The sequence below is a fragment of the Heptranchias perlo genome, chromosome 21 (genome assembly GCF_035084215.1).
Source record: "Heptranchias perlo isolate sHepPer1 chromosome 21, sHepPer1.hap1, whole genome shotgun sequence".
Lineage (NCBI taxonomy): Eukaryota > Metazoa > Chordata > Chondrichthyes > Hexanchiformes > Hexanchidae > Heptranchias > Heptranchias perlo.
Window position 1 is genome coordinate 7,489,978 of NC_090345.1, and position 15,184 is coordinate 7,505,161.

The following is a 15,184-nucleotide window of genomic DNA, read 5'->3' on the forward strand; positions in this document are numbered from 1 at the left end:
TGCTATATAAATGCAAGTTGTTGTTGTTGTTATTGTCCAGACTCACCCATGAGTCAACATCTTTGGAGAGGAGAGGGAAGGGATGGAATTTGTGCTTTTCTGCCTGAGAAAGACTTGTATTTCTGCAGCAACAACTTTCATAAACATCTCAAAGCACTTCACTTCAGGTGAATTACTTTAAAATACCGGGACTGTTGGTCTTTTGTGGGCAAACGTGGCAGCCATTTTGCACACAGCATGATTCCGCAAACAGCATCAAGGTGAATGACCCGTTGATCTGTTTTCAGTGATGTTGGTTGAAGAAGGAATGTTGGCCAGGACATTCGGAGGAACTCCGCTGCTCTTTAACATCCACCTGAACAGGCAGGCGAGGCCTGGGCTTAAGGTGCCCTCTGAAAGACGGCACCTCCGACAGTGCTGCACTCCCTCAGTACCGCACTGGGAGTGTCAGCCTTAGTTTACATGCTCAAGTCCTCGCAGGTGGAAAGGTCAATGATAAGGTTGCATCTATCTGCTTTCAATACCATCTCTGGGCTCACTGAATGAGATGCTTACCTCAAATATTTGCTTTGAGTTAAAAGTTTAAAAAAATACACAAACCATCTTACCAAAATTGGACAGTGACCCATCACTGTCGCTGCACACGAGAGGAAAATAAACATCTTGCAAAAAAGGGCCCAGTTCATTCCAGAGAAACAAAATCATCCTTGTGTTTAATTAAGCAATTCTCTGAGGTTGCCAAGAGACTCAAATCCAAAACACCACATTCCCGGACTGCATTCCAGAAGGAATTGGCAGCAGCTAACATAAAAAAGGTACTGTTTCACAAAAAGGACAAAAATAAATCTCTCTGGGATGACTCATGACTTAAAACGTGATGGTCCTCATGTAAGGATTTGCATGGCCGTGTGTGTGTGTGTGTGTGTGAGAGAGAGAGAGAGAGAAAAGCTATTCAGGACGACATTACACACGTCAGACCTGGGCAAACATATGAATCAAGACCTCCGAGAGGCTCGATGACACAAAGAAACTATTTGGAGAGCAGACAAAAGCCCCGTTGCTTGCTTAAACATTGTACATCACTCACAGAGGCCAATCTACCGTCGTTATACAGGATGATACACATGACCCTAACTAAGGGGAGAGGGGTGAGCTGTTCCCGTGTTTGCTCAGGTGTGGCTCGCTGAGGATAATGCATTCTTTAAGCAGGACTCTTGTAATGGAACATGGGAAAACATTTCTGTGATCTTCTCAGTGATAGTCTAAGCCCAGTCTGAGGTCTAGACTGCGATTGAGTCGTGTCAATAAAAGGTCAAAGGAAAAGTCTGGGAAGTCTTATCCTCCACCCCTCCTACATCAATTTGTAAATCCCTGCAGTCTGAATTCTGAAGTAATTGGAAAGTTGAAAGATGACCTTACATAGAATTACACTGAATTTACATCACAGGAACAGGCCGTTCGGCCCAACCGGTGTTTATGCTCCACACGAGCCTCCTCCCACCCCTCTTCATCTAATCCTACCAGCATATCCTTCTATTCCTTTCTCCCTCATGTGTTTATCCAGCTTCCTCTTAAAAACATCTATGCTATTTGCCTCAACTACTCCTTGTGGTAGCGAGTTCCACATTCTCACCACTCTCTGGGTTAAGAAGTTTCTCCTGAATTCCCCATTGGATTTATCGGTGACTATATAAATGAATGTCTTGCATTTACATGACCTGATAGACCCTTGCTGGGCAGGGAAGTGGATTCCCATTCAGTAGAGTTGAATGTTGAATTCCGAGTCACAGCAGTTGGGAACGGTTAGGTACATTGCTTGGGAATCCCACTCGGTGGGGGGGCGGGGGGCGTCTGCTCTTTATAAGGCCGGAAGCACCAGACTCCAGTCCAGAGGTGCTGGTGGTTCCAGAGATAGAGAATTGGACTTCAATTTAGTCGTGTCGCTAGGCCTGAGGTGCAGCGTTTCAAAAGGGCTCACAGGCCTAGAGGTAGAACTTGGAGGGCTCACAGTGCTGCACGTACCGCATTGGAGCCACAACTCGGAGAAGGTGGCGCTGTCAGCCGTGACTCAGTGGTAGCACACTTGCCACTGAGTCAGAAGGTCGTGGGTTCAAGTCCCACCCCAGAGACTAGAGCACAAAACCTAGGCTGATCCTCAGTACTGCACTGAAGTGAGTGCTGCACTGTCGGAGGTACCGTCTTTCGGATGAGACGTTAAACCGAGGCCCCGTCTGCCCTCTCGGGTGGGTGTAAAAGATCCCCGGCACTATTTCGAAGTAGGGCAGGGCAGTTCTCCCCAATATTTAGCCCTTAACCAACATCACTAAAACAAAACAGATGATCTGGTCATTATCTCATTGCTGTTTATATGTAAATAGCTGCCATGTTTCCCTACATGACAACAGTGACTACACTTCAAAAAGTACTTCATTGGCTGTAAAGCGCTTTGGGACGTCCTGAGGTCATGAAAGGCGCTATATAAATGCAAGTTTGTTCTTTCTTCTTCCGTCTTAAGGTAGACTATTGACTCCTATTGAGATCGCCTCAGTCACCTAGAACAAGTCCAAGGTAGAACTGCCCATTGACGCAGCCTACAACAAATTCTCAAATGTTTTCGACTCAGATTTTGAGAGCAGTAATTTACAGGGATAGTGAAAAAAAATCTTCAAACGTTTTGAGGTCACTGCCGTAAACTCCCCTGGTACCTGACCCCTTCATTACACATTTGTGTATTTTAAGTTCTGGATTTGATTTAGAGTTTCAGTATTTATTATTTTTCAATATGTGCTTTCACGTGAAGTCCTTAACCCCAAATCTCCCAGGAGCTGAGCGGTGATGTGAATGCTCCAAACCTATAATTTATGCTTTCTTCTGATTCCAGCCTTCTGTGGCCACCCCCCTCCCCTCCCTTCACCCCAAAATCGTTGGCAGAGTTTTCAATCGCCTTGGTCAAGCTCTTGGAATTCCCTCCCTAAATCTTTCTTCCTCTCCGTCTCGCCTCCATTAAAAACCGCAAGCTCTCAGTCACCCCTCCTAACCTCTACCTTCCTGGCTCAGTTCAGCCCTATCTGTGAAGTGCCTTGGGATTAAGGTTCCCAACTCTGGTTGGACGTATTCTTGAAGGTTTGATCGCGCGACCTCCCACCTCCAACAGCCCGCCCGGTCAAACATCCTTCCCAACCCCCCCACCCCCCCACATCGCCAATATTTTTATAACTGATAAACAAAAGTGTTCAAAGAAAATGAAAAAAAACACATGGGGGGTGATTTTAAATCCCAAGAACGGGGTGGGTTCGGGGCGGGTGGGAGTTGAAAATAGTTGGGTTTTTTTTGGGTCGCGACCCCAAAATTTTCCGACTTTGCGTTCCCAGTGTGAAGCCTGGACTTTTCCGCGCCGACGTTAAACCCGGAAATAAAGCCGGGTTGCGGTCGCGACCCGAGAAACAACTATTCTCAACTCCCGCCCGCCCCCAACCCCACCCGTTCTTGGGTTTAAAATCACCCCCTTACATTTTTTTTTAACGCCCCGATGATTTTTATCCCGGGTGTTTTGCCCGCAGCGGTGTCCTGGAGATTAATCTTTAATTCCTGGGAACCCCAGGCCAATCCTGGAGGGTTGGCAACCCTATTTGGGATGTTTCTGACGTTAAAGGCACAGTATAAATGTGAGTTATTGTTGTTATTTCTAATCCGCATATAAACTTCTATTCCACCATGGCCAATTGTCTCCACCAATTTCTTCACCCTGCCTCTCTAGGTTGGTGTTGACTCCTTGTTGGGTACAGTTACACAGTCAATGAACACCCTCCAACACCTTGTCCGAGCACAATCCAGTCCTCACCCCAGGTTGACCCGTGTGCACTTCCAGCGGGGGTCGTTGAACAGGAGCCGGACCCCTGGTCAATTTTCTCCTTCTTAGCCCAGGGCACTGAGACCAACGAAGGCCTCCTTCCGAGTGCCACACAAAGCGATGCACTTAACGACTCAGCCAGGGCAGGCTTGTGCGTCAGCTTGGCTCGGTTGCTAGAACTCTCGCCCCTGAATGACATGACTGTGGGTTAAACCCCACCCCAGGACTTCAACTTTCAACCTTGGTGGGGATGTAAAAACGGCCAATAATGGATCAACCACTCGTTTCACATCCCCCGTCCGATCTTCCTTCCCAATGAAGGCATGGCTGGTCTTGAAGGGTGGGGGGGGGGGGGGGGGGGGGTGGGGAACAGATTCTCCCACCTCTCATGAGGCCAACTGGGATTTCCCCAACTAGGGATCAGGGCCCAGTGTATCCGGGTCCTGGTCTTATTCCCAGAAGGTCCAAGGGACCGTTGCTGGAGTTACGGCAGGAGTCTGGAAGAATTGCCAGGCTGTGTGCAACAAGGCTTTGGTTTGAACTGAGGGGATTGAGTTCGTAATTCAGGTTAAATCCAAATAAACCTAGTCCTCGTTCACCTAAATCCAGCTTTACGGAGTATTTAGTATGGATATGAACCAGGCAAAGGCACTGCTCTATGAAACACGGGCTGAGACCCTTACCGCGTTATTTCTGGTCACGTTTAACACGAGTACGGACAAATCAAGGCATACGTTACACCCAAAGTCAGAAACCTCACCCTAATTACACAGTCAAATGAAATAATTATTAGCAGTGTTTATCCAAGCAGGCTTGTTTCTCCTCCCGCTCGTTTAGCAGTAATTAAAAGGGAAAGCAACTGTTTCATGAGGTCTGCTGAGACGGTGGTTCATAGACGGAAACATCCACCCCTTGACTGCCGTCAGCGAGAGGAATGACCTGCCAAAGCATTGCTGCCGTATTATCCTGTAGGCCCCAGGCACCCAGGTAAAGCAGTTGTCCGATCTTTGCCTCTGCACCCTGGTTTCTAGTCACACCTCGCTGGATCAATCTGGGTGGGGAAATACCGGCCGTCGGAGGCCATGATGCACTCTGTCATGGAACGCTATGAGACAGGATCTGCCCCCATGAACCTCCACACAACCAGTTACCAATCTCAACCGTCCTGTTGTGTTGAACAGAGGCTTGTAGGGTTTCTTTTTAATTTGTTCTCTGGTTGTGGGCAGGACTGGAAAAGTGGTGTTTATTGTTCATCCCTAGTTGCCCTGTGGTGATGGTGGCGATGAGCCTTCCCCTGGAACCACTGGAGTCTGTGTGGTGAAGGTGCTCCCAGAATAGCGTTAAGTAGGGAATTCCAGCATATTGATTCAGTGACCATGAAGGAATGGCCGATACTTCAGGATAATGATGCAACGCAGGTTCACCCGAATGATACCAGGGCTAAAAGGTTTAAATTATAAGGACAGGTTGCATAGACTAGGCTTTTATTCCCTTAAATATAGAAGATTAAGGGGTGATCTAATTGAGGTGTTTAAGATGATTAAAGGAGTTGATGGGGCAGATCGAAACTATTTCCTCTGGTGGGGGACTCCAGAACAAGGGGAAATAGCTTTAAAATTAGAGCTAGGCCATTCAGGGGCGATGTCAGGAAGCACTTCTTCATACAAAGGGGAGTGGAAATCTGGAACTCTCTCCCCCAAAAAGCTGTTGAGGCTGGGGGTCAATTGAAAATTTCAAAACTGAGATTGATAGATTTTTGTTGGGTAAGGGTATTAAGGGAACCAAGGCAGATAGATGGAGTTAAATACAGATCAGCCATCACCTAAATAAATGGTGGAGCAGGCTCGAGGGGCTGAATGGCCTCCTCCTTTTCCTATGTGTGCGACTTGGAAGGGAACATGGGAGGCGATGGTGTTCCCATGACAACGCTGCTCTTGTCCTTCTCAGTGTTAGAGGTCGTGGGGCTGGGGCGTTAAAATGTCAGAGGAAGGTCCATCCTGAGTAACTTTCCTGCGTCTCAACTACCAACATAATAAGAGTCACTGCACTCCAAGAGTAATTGGGGTAGAAATTGGACGGCCAGTTTTGGGGTCCAATATCCTGCGCCCCAAGATCACCTGAAAGACTTCCGACCTGATATTGGGTTGAGCCATTTTTCAAGCGTTAGGCTTCTTACATATGTAAACGAGGGGCCTAAGGCCTGTATCTCTGAGGCTCCTCCCCCCCTCCCCGCCCCGCACAAATTAGATTGTGATAACTGGAGTAGGCCTCAGGCCTGCTGCGCTTAGCATTCTGCCGCTGTGACCTAAGCGGCCGCAGCCAGCGGAAGGTGATTTTATTTTTTTTAAGCTTAAACCCTGGCATTAAAATCGGGCCGAGAGGAATTTGATATGAACGCGTGAAGTGCTTGTACAATAACATCACTGAGATCAAATCCCAGGTCATGGAGAGGAGTCGTCACCAGGCGAACGTCACGTCCCTACCTGTAGATCTTCATGTTCACCGGAATCTCTCCTGGGAATCCCAGCATCCCACACACCACTCTGCTGTTGTTGAAGCTCCAGCCGACGTCACAGACCTGTCTCCAATTCCCCTGGTATTTCACTTCCACCACGCCTTCCGTGATCGGGTTGCGTCTCCTGGCGGAAGCCAAAACCGGCCGAATGCGGATTTCGTCCACCTTGTTCCGTCCCTGGTGACAGACAGAAAGAAGGTGAAGGATTTTTTTGAATTCTGTGCCGACCCTCTGCTGCTTTAAGGGCAGGAGCACGGGCTGGTGAGGCACTATGGCCATTGGCCCTTCACTTTGGTCTTCCGATTTAAAAACTCTGTGTGCTAAATAATCAGCGAACTGCAGTGTTCAACCAATAGAAGGAGGCTGGATGCCTGCTGCTCCCTTCACGCAACATTTCAGGACCTCAACGGCCAATGGGGAAAAAGTTTGGGCAAGTGAGGCGAGATCAAGTTGTGAGCCTGTCTTGGTTTGGTCGCGCCCCGACCTCTGGATTAGAGGAGTATGTGGCTTTCAGTTTATAATCTAGACCGACACTCCAGCGCTGTACAAGGGAATTCATGCACTATCCTTCAGACGAGACATATGGATATTAAAATCTTATGGACCTTATTCAAAGAGCAGGGGAGTCCTGAACAACATTACTCCCTCAACCGACACCGACCTAAATCGAGTTTGACTGGTCATTCATCTCACTGCTGTTTTGGGAGGGGGGTGGGTGGCGGTGAGGTCTTGTCGATGCGGAATGGCTGTGCCATTTGCCTACATAACAAGTGTCATTACACTCCAAAAGCAATTCATTGTTTGAGGCGTTTTGAGACAGGGGAGTTCACCCTGATGTCCTAGCCAATATTTATCCCTCGATCCACACTTAAAAACAGATTATCTGATCGTTATCACATTGTGGGATCTTGCTGTGCGCAAATTGGCTGCCGCGTTTCCTTCATCACAACAGTGACTACACTTCAAAAAGTACTTCATTGGCTGCGAAGTGCTTTGGGACGTCCTGAGGTCGTGAAAGGTGCGGTATAAATATAAAAGTTCTTTCTTTCTTTACTTCACTGAGATAAGATGCTTTATAAATGCAGATGGTGTTATTTTCAATCGTTAAAAAAAAAGTTTAAAAAATAAAGTTCAGACCACTCTGTGGAATCAGGGAGTAGCCATTCATAGAGGACCCTGGGATAGCAGCAGAGGCCTGGGTGCTGACTCTTTTAAGCCAGAGAGAGAGAGAGAGAGAGACGCTGCATTGTGTGAGAGGAGCCCAAAAGAGATGAGAAAGTGCAAGTATTAAAAAACTTGGGAGGGAACAACAGAAATCAAAGACCCTTCTAATCCTGTCAGCAATTACATTAATGTATTAGTGATTCTCTTTGGTGCAGCTGTTGCATCCCCAGTTTAACTGGCAGCAATTTATTTATCTTTTTTAAAAAAAAACTAATGCCCAGAAACTTTAAAAGTTTATGTAAACACCGCAATCAAATTGTCAAGAGGAAATCTCATGGAAATAAGCAAACAGTGCCCCGGGATTGCTTCCACCTCTCCGTCCTTTGGTCCTCTGCCAGTCCCTTTACTTCCCTTTCTGCATTCCGAAGGATATGAAACCACACAGGGCTTCAGGTGGATCACAGCACCACTTTCCAAACATAACACAGGGTTATATTTCATATACATTGATGGTTTGCATCAAAGCCTTCTTTAGTGTTCTTTGATTACTTTATTGAGAACCCTGGCTGAAGAGCCAGGCCTCGAGGGCTGGATGCCCACCAAGGTTGAAGAAGGAGAGTAAAGAGAAGGAGATAAGTGGAGGAGTAGCGATCGGGCGATGCCAAGCGCAGCACCCTGTCGATTGTGGGAGGAAACGATGGCAGAGAGGGTGAGGACTTCTGCAGTTCCGAGGTGCTGGAAAAGAATGAGTTAATGTAGGAGATGGTGCGATGAATTTCTATTTACGTGTTTGGTTCTGACTGCTCATTAAACTTCAGCTGAAGGTTCCCTCATCGCATAAACAATTAAGAAGAAATGTTTGTGCGATGAGCATGCATAATTCTTTTAAGCTGGACACCCTGCTCAAGATGGCGGCCATAAATCTTTAGAGAGGAGTCAAGGGTCACTCGTATGTGATGGTACAAAACATGTAATGAGGCACATTGTTGACACTACAGTCACAAACTATGAAAAAAAAATATTATATCCAAGTCGTCTTTGATTAATCACATTCGTGACATTAACAGAACGTATTTGAAGAAGGACGGCATGGCAATGTGGAACTGGGATTGCATGTGTGGGAAAACAAAACCAAACACATTGGGCTAGAAATCCGCCTAGGGCAGTAGCGGCAAAACTAGATTCAGCGAGTCGTCAGCTCCCTTTTACACTCCACACGATTTTCCTTTCCGTTGACTTCAACGGAAATGAAAAGAAAATCAGGCGGAGTGTGAATCAGGCGGCCGATTCGATATTGTCCGAGAGGAATTTCTACCCCATTCAGTGCTGATGTAATGTCATCTTTTTTAAGATGTGGAGATGCCGGTGATGGACTGGGGTTGACAATTGTAAACAATTTTACAACACCAAGTTATAGTCCAGCAATTTTATTTTAAATTCACAAGCTTTCGGAGGCTTCCTCCTTCGTCATTTTTCACATCGTTCACCTGACGAAGGAGGAAGCCTCCGAAAGCTTGTGAATTTAAAATAAAATTGCTGGACTATAACTTGGTGTTGTAAAATTGTTTACAATCTTTTTTAAGGAAAGAGAAAGGAAGATCCTGCATTTATATAGCGCCTTTCACGACCTCAGGAAGTCCCAAAGCCCTTTACAGCCAATGAAGTATAGTCACTGTTGCAATGTAGGAAACGCGGCAGTCAATTTGTGCACAGCAAGATCCCACAAACAGCAATGAGATAATGACCAGATCATCTGTTGTGTAATGACGTTGGTTGAGGGATAAATATTCTCCGGGCCACCGGGGAGAACTCCCCTGCTCTTCTTCGAAATAGTGCCGTTGGGTCTTTCACATCCACCCGAGAGGGCTGATGGGGCCCCGGTTTAACGTCTCATCCGAAAGACGGCACCTCCAACAATGCAGCACTCCCTCAGCACTGCACTGGAGTATCAGCCTAGATTTTGTGCTCAAGTCTCTGGAGTGGGACTATGAACCCCGCGACCTCCTGACTCAGAGGCGAGAGTGCAAACTGAGCCACAGCCAACACCGTGGAACAGGAAGAGTTACTCTGCTGCCTCGGGGAAGGGGTATGTGCTGTACCTGGTCTGCTATTGAACAGCAAGATCACTGGTTGTATCCTTGGTCTGTGCTGACTTGGCGGATCTTAGCCAGGGCGGCAAAAAGGGCACTACAACTGGGTCTCAGTGCCCATGTGCAAAGAAAGGCAAAAATGGTCATAGCTCCCAATCGCTACCTGCTGGAAAGTGCTCATGTGTTGGGGGACACTGGGGAATGACAAGATCAACAACAACAACTTGGATTTACATAGCAACCTTTAACGTCCCCGGGCACTATATAAAGATCAGGCTGTGCTGTAATATGTGTTTGGGCAGCTCGCCAACACCCATTGTTTGGCCTCACTCGCGAAGAATGGCAGTTGGATGAGGTACCAAAGAACCTCCAACGCCTGTGGGATTGGACCCCGACATTGGTTAGGAATGCAGAGATAAGGCAACAAGATCAGAGGGAAATTGGAAGTGGAGAAGATGGAGAAATATAGAAAAAGAACACAGCGTGAATTTGGACTAAACGTATGAATCCAAGTTTGGACTAATATTTTAGCTCAGTGTCTCACTTTAAAAACCATGGGGTCACAAATACATTTTCTGTATTAAAACAGCAGTAAAGTTAGATGATATTCTCTGTCTAAAATGCTGCGATATGAAAGCACGTTAAGAAGCATTACGAAAGGCTAGGGATCAGGAGCAAGCCAAAAGGACACAGCTGTCTGCCAGCTGCACACTGAGCATTAAGCAGAGCAAACAACCCTCATCAATCACTCTTCGGATTGTCAATGGAGGATCATAACTGCAGCTGTCACCATGGTAACAGGACAGGAGCAACTATTAGAAACTTGAGGACTCTATTCTGAAACACAAGAGCAATTCCAGTGGGTAGACAGCTGTCTGCTCCGGGACACCACCCCTCTCCACTCCACTCCAAGTTGCTGAAGGATGTGATCCAGTTCAGTCGTTTCGAAGAAATGAAACACGGGAGGGACAAAAATGTAAATAAAAGTACAAGGGAGCAAAAGAACTCAAAGGAAGTAGTTGAGAAACAAGTTCCATGCAGTACAAGTTGCCTTTCATCCAACGTCATTAAACGTTCATCTGCTTGGGTTTGGGGGGAGGTTTAGTTCTAACTTTCACTTGGCTTCGACCCACCCCAGACTGAGTAAGGGTCCTCAAAAGTCTCAATCCAGTTCCAAACTGGTCATAATGTGGAACAAACTGGCAGTGTCTCACTCAAAAAATGTCATAATGATGGTTCGTGTGGGAAATGGAAATGCCACCCTGGTGTAGTGGGCACAAGTCTTCGAGGCTGGAGTTGAGGCAGTGTAGAGGGAGCTTCACTCTGTACCCTACCCATATCGTACTATGCCTGAGTAAGACTGAATGATGGGCCAATGCAGGCAGCTTTACTCTGCGTCCAACACCTGCCGTATCTGGCCTTAATAGCACAATGTGAAAAATGTGTTTTGTTCCCTGTCTCTGAGATCCAACTTAACGGGCATAGAAAATCACACCAAAATGTAAAGTTTTGTGACACCAATCAACAACAACAATAACCTGCATTTATATAGTGCCTTTAACATAGTAAAAACATCCAAAGGCGCTTCACAGGAGTGATTATCAAACAGAATTTGACACGGAGCCACATAAGGAGATATTAGGACAGGTGACCAAAAGCTTGGTCAAAGGGGTGGGTTTTGGAGGGGGAGAAAAAAGGACTGACTTATAAAGACACTCTTGGCCAGACGGGAGAAGGCATCTCAGGGATCATTTTCCAACTTCCTGCTTCACGTCTGGGAACGGTGACTGGCGGGAGCCCGTGTCACAGACTCGGGAATGCCTTGCGCACGATTCTCCGGCCATGCGCTCAATTTCCATTACGTGCTCCCTCTCGATAAGCGTGAAGTCAGAAAACTACCCCTCTTACTTCCCCCTCCCCCCCGCCTACCCCCATCAAGTGAGCTTCAACACTGCTGGGTTTGAGATACTTCCCTTTTCCGCCCATGTACAGAACTCAGGAACGTGAGGACTCATCTGACCAGGCGAGGACTGTTGCTGCCCTTATCTGGGAAAGCTATTAGTGTCTAGACGTCAACATGTGTTTTCCAACCAAAATTACGTCAGCAGGCAGCTCACATTCCACTCCATTTCCCATCGTTATCTCGAATGAATGGAGCTGCTGTGCTTGAAACATGCCCCAATTAATTACACATTGTACCATTTATCCTTCACTCCTAAGTCCTCTTTCCAGTAATCGAGGAAAAGGCTCCCCTGGGAATTCTCGAGTTTTCTGACTCGTTGTGTGTTCCCAGCAGCTCATCTGAAAGCTGACAGAAAGCCTGTCTCAACAACAACATCAATCATTTATATAGCACCTTGAACGTAGTTAAACCTCGCACAGTGCTTCACAGCAGCATTATCAGACAACACTTGACACTGAGCCACATAAAGGAGATAATAGGACAGGTGACCAAAAGGCTTGGTCAAAAGAGGTAGGTTTTAAGGAGCGACTTAAAGGAGGAGAGAGTGGCGGAGTGATTTAGGGAGGGATTTACAGAACTTAGGGCCTAAGCAGCTGAAGGCACGGCTGCCAATGGAGGGGCTAAGGAAATCGGGGACGCACAAGAGGATAGAATTGGAGGAATTATTTAACATCCCATTAACATTCCTTGTTTTTTTTGTCAGTTCTCGTGACATCTGAAAAGTTGGCAAGTCTGCTAGTTCCCCAGAATCCTCAAATCCGAATACATGAAGCTTGGGAATGCCTTTTTTCCCAGTCAGTTTAAATCTATTTTTGTGCCCAAGAGAAGGGATGTCAGTGCTGGGAATGGAATGTTTGTTCTGCTTGAAAAACTCAATTGATCATTCCCAACTCAGGTACAGCACTGTCCCATCAAACCCTCCCAGGGCAGGTACAGCATGGGTTAGATACAGAGTAAAGCTCCCTCTACACTGTCCCATCAAACCCTCCCAGGGCAGGTACAGCATGGGTTAGATACAGAGTAAAGCTCCCTCTACACTGTCCCATCAAACCCTCCCAGGGCAGGTACAGCATGGGTTAGATACAGAGTAAAGCTCCCTCTACACTGTCCCATCAAACCCTCCCAGGGCAGGTACAGCACGGGTTAGATACAGAGTAAAGCTCCCTCTACACTGTCCCATCAAACCCTCCCAGGGCAGGTACAGCATGGGTTAGATACAGAGTAAAGCTCCCTCTACACTGTCCCATCAAACACTCCCAGGGCAGGTACAGCACGGGTTAGATACAGAGTAAAGCTCCCTCTACACTGTCCCATCAAACACTCCCAGGGCAGGTACAGCACGGGTTAGATACAGAGTAAAGCTCCCTCTACACTGTCCCATCAAACACTCCCAGGGCAGGTACAGCACAGGTTAGATACAGAGTAAAGCTCCCTCTACACTGCCCCATCAAACACTCCCATGTTAGGTGTAGCATCGATTAAATCCAGTTTTCTCTACTCAGCCCAAGCAAATGCGCCCATTTCAGGTACCGCACACGGTTAGATACAGAGTAAAATCTCTACCCTCAAAAAAAATTCTTAATTCCCACTTTTTGATATTTATTAATGACTTGGACTTGGGTGTACAGGGCACAATTTCAAAATTTGCAGATGACACAAAACTTGGAAGTGTAGTAATCAGTGAGGAGGATAGTAATAGACTTCAAGAGGACATAGACAGGCTGGGCCAACACATGGCAGATGAAATTTAACACAGAGAAGTGCAAAGTGATACATTTTGGCAGGTAGAATGAGGAGAGGCAATATAAACTAAATGGTACAATTCTAAAGGGGGTGTCAGAACATGAGGGTATATGTGCGTAAATCTTCGAAGGTGGCAGGACAGGTTGAGAAAGTGGTAAAAAAAAAACAAACATACGGGATCCTGGGTTTTATAAATAGAGGCATAGAGTACAAAAGTAAGGAAGCTATGTTGAACCTTTATAAAACACTGGCTCAGCCACAGCTGGAGTATTGTGTCCAATTCGGGGTACCGCACTTTAGGAAGGACGTGAAGGCCTCAGAGAGGGTGCAGAAAAGATTTCCTAGAATGGTTTCAAGTTTGAGGGACTTCAGTTACGTGGATAGACTGGAGAAGCTGGGTTTGTTCTCCTTAAAGCAGAGAAGGTTAAGAGAAGGGTTGACAGAAGTTTTCAAAATCATGAAGGGATTAGATAAAGTAAATAAAGAGAAACTGTTCCCATTGGCGGAAGGGTCAAGAACCAAAGGCGACATGAGGAAAAACTTTTTTACGCAGCGAGTAGTTATGATCTGGATTGCGCTGCCTGAAAGGGAGGTGGAAGCAGATTCGATCATGGCTTTCATAAAGGAATTGGATAAATACTTGAAGGGAAAACATTTGCAGGGCTACGGGGAAAGAGAGGGGGAATGGGACTAACTGGATGGCTCTTTCAAAGAGCCGGCAAGGGCTCGATGGGCTGAATGGCCTCCTTCTGTGCTGTAACCATTCTATGATTCTATGAAAAGCACCTCTTGTTGCACAAATTCTTATGGTCTCAGAGTATCACTGTCAATTTAGTACCAACCTAGACTGAATTATAGGACATTTCTGGTGTCCATCCATACCCACTGGGACTAAGCTGAGGCTGCCCCAAACTCATGTTAATGACAACACCTAGTGCCAGCAGGCACTGGAGGCTTTCAGACCACCAGTCTGATCTGGACTTCAACCCAAATCACAGAGGTGAAAGCACGATGTTCCAGTTTAGAGGGACACAAGACTGCCTGGTGTGACAAAATGCAGCCATCTCCTTGTAATGAGAATGGGAACTCTGTAATGAGTGGTTCATCTCCTGATCACTCAAAGCCTCTCCATTATCTACAAGGCTCAAGATAGGTGTGTGATAGAATACTCCCCATTCAACTGGATGGGTGCAGGACCAGTCAAGTGAACTGCTCTGTCCTGAGACAACACCATCCAAGACGGAGCACTTCGCTTGATCGGTGCCCCCGCCACTGGACTCCGTATCTACCCCTCTCCATCATCAGCGCACCATGGCCGCAGTGTGTACAATCTACAGGATTCACTGCAGCAACTCACCAAGGTTACTTCAACAACACCTCCACCACCGAGAAGGACAACACAGCAATGTTGTGGGAACACCATCATCATCCAGGTTCCCCTCCGGCACACGCACCATCCAGACATGGACATATATCGGCCGTTACTGCATCATCACTGGATCAAGGTCCTGGAATTCCCTCCCCAACACCATCACCACACGGACTGCAATGGTTCAAGAAGGCGGCCCCCCACCCCCACCTTCTAAAGGGGCAGCTAGGGATGGGCAATTAAAGCAGCCTCACCAGCGACGCCCACATCCAGAGAAAGAATTTTTAAAAAGTGAAGTTTCTAATTCAAGCCGGGGAATCAGGGAGAGGCGGCGGGTTAAAGGGAGGCCACCCCCCCCCCCCAGAGAGAGGGGGTGGGAGGCCGCCCCCCCCCCCAGAGAGAGGGGGCGGGAGGCCGCCCCCCCCCAGAGAGAGGGCGCGGGAGGCCGTCCCCCCCAGAGAGAGGGCGCGGGAGACTCTCAGTACAGAGA

General features: G+C 47.2%; 1 protein-coding gene across 1 annotated transcript in view; it reads right to left on the reverse strand.

Moving 5' to 3' along the window:
* The window catches only part of loxl4 (lysyl oxidase-like 4), a 103,242-nt gene that overhangs the window by 73,867 nt on the left and 14,191 nt on the right, over nucleotides 1–15,184 (reverse strand). The window contains exon 4 of the mRNA XM_068002044.1: nucleotides 6,334–6,542. Coding sequence (XP_067858145.1) covers nucleotides 6,334–6,542 — 209 coding nt within the window. The remainder of the gene's footprint in view (nucleotides 1–6,333; nucleotides 6,543–15,184) is intronic.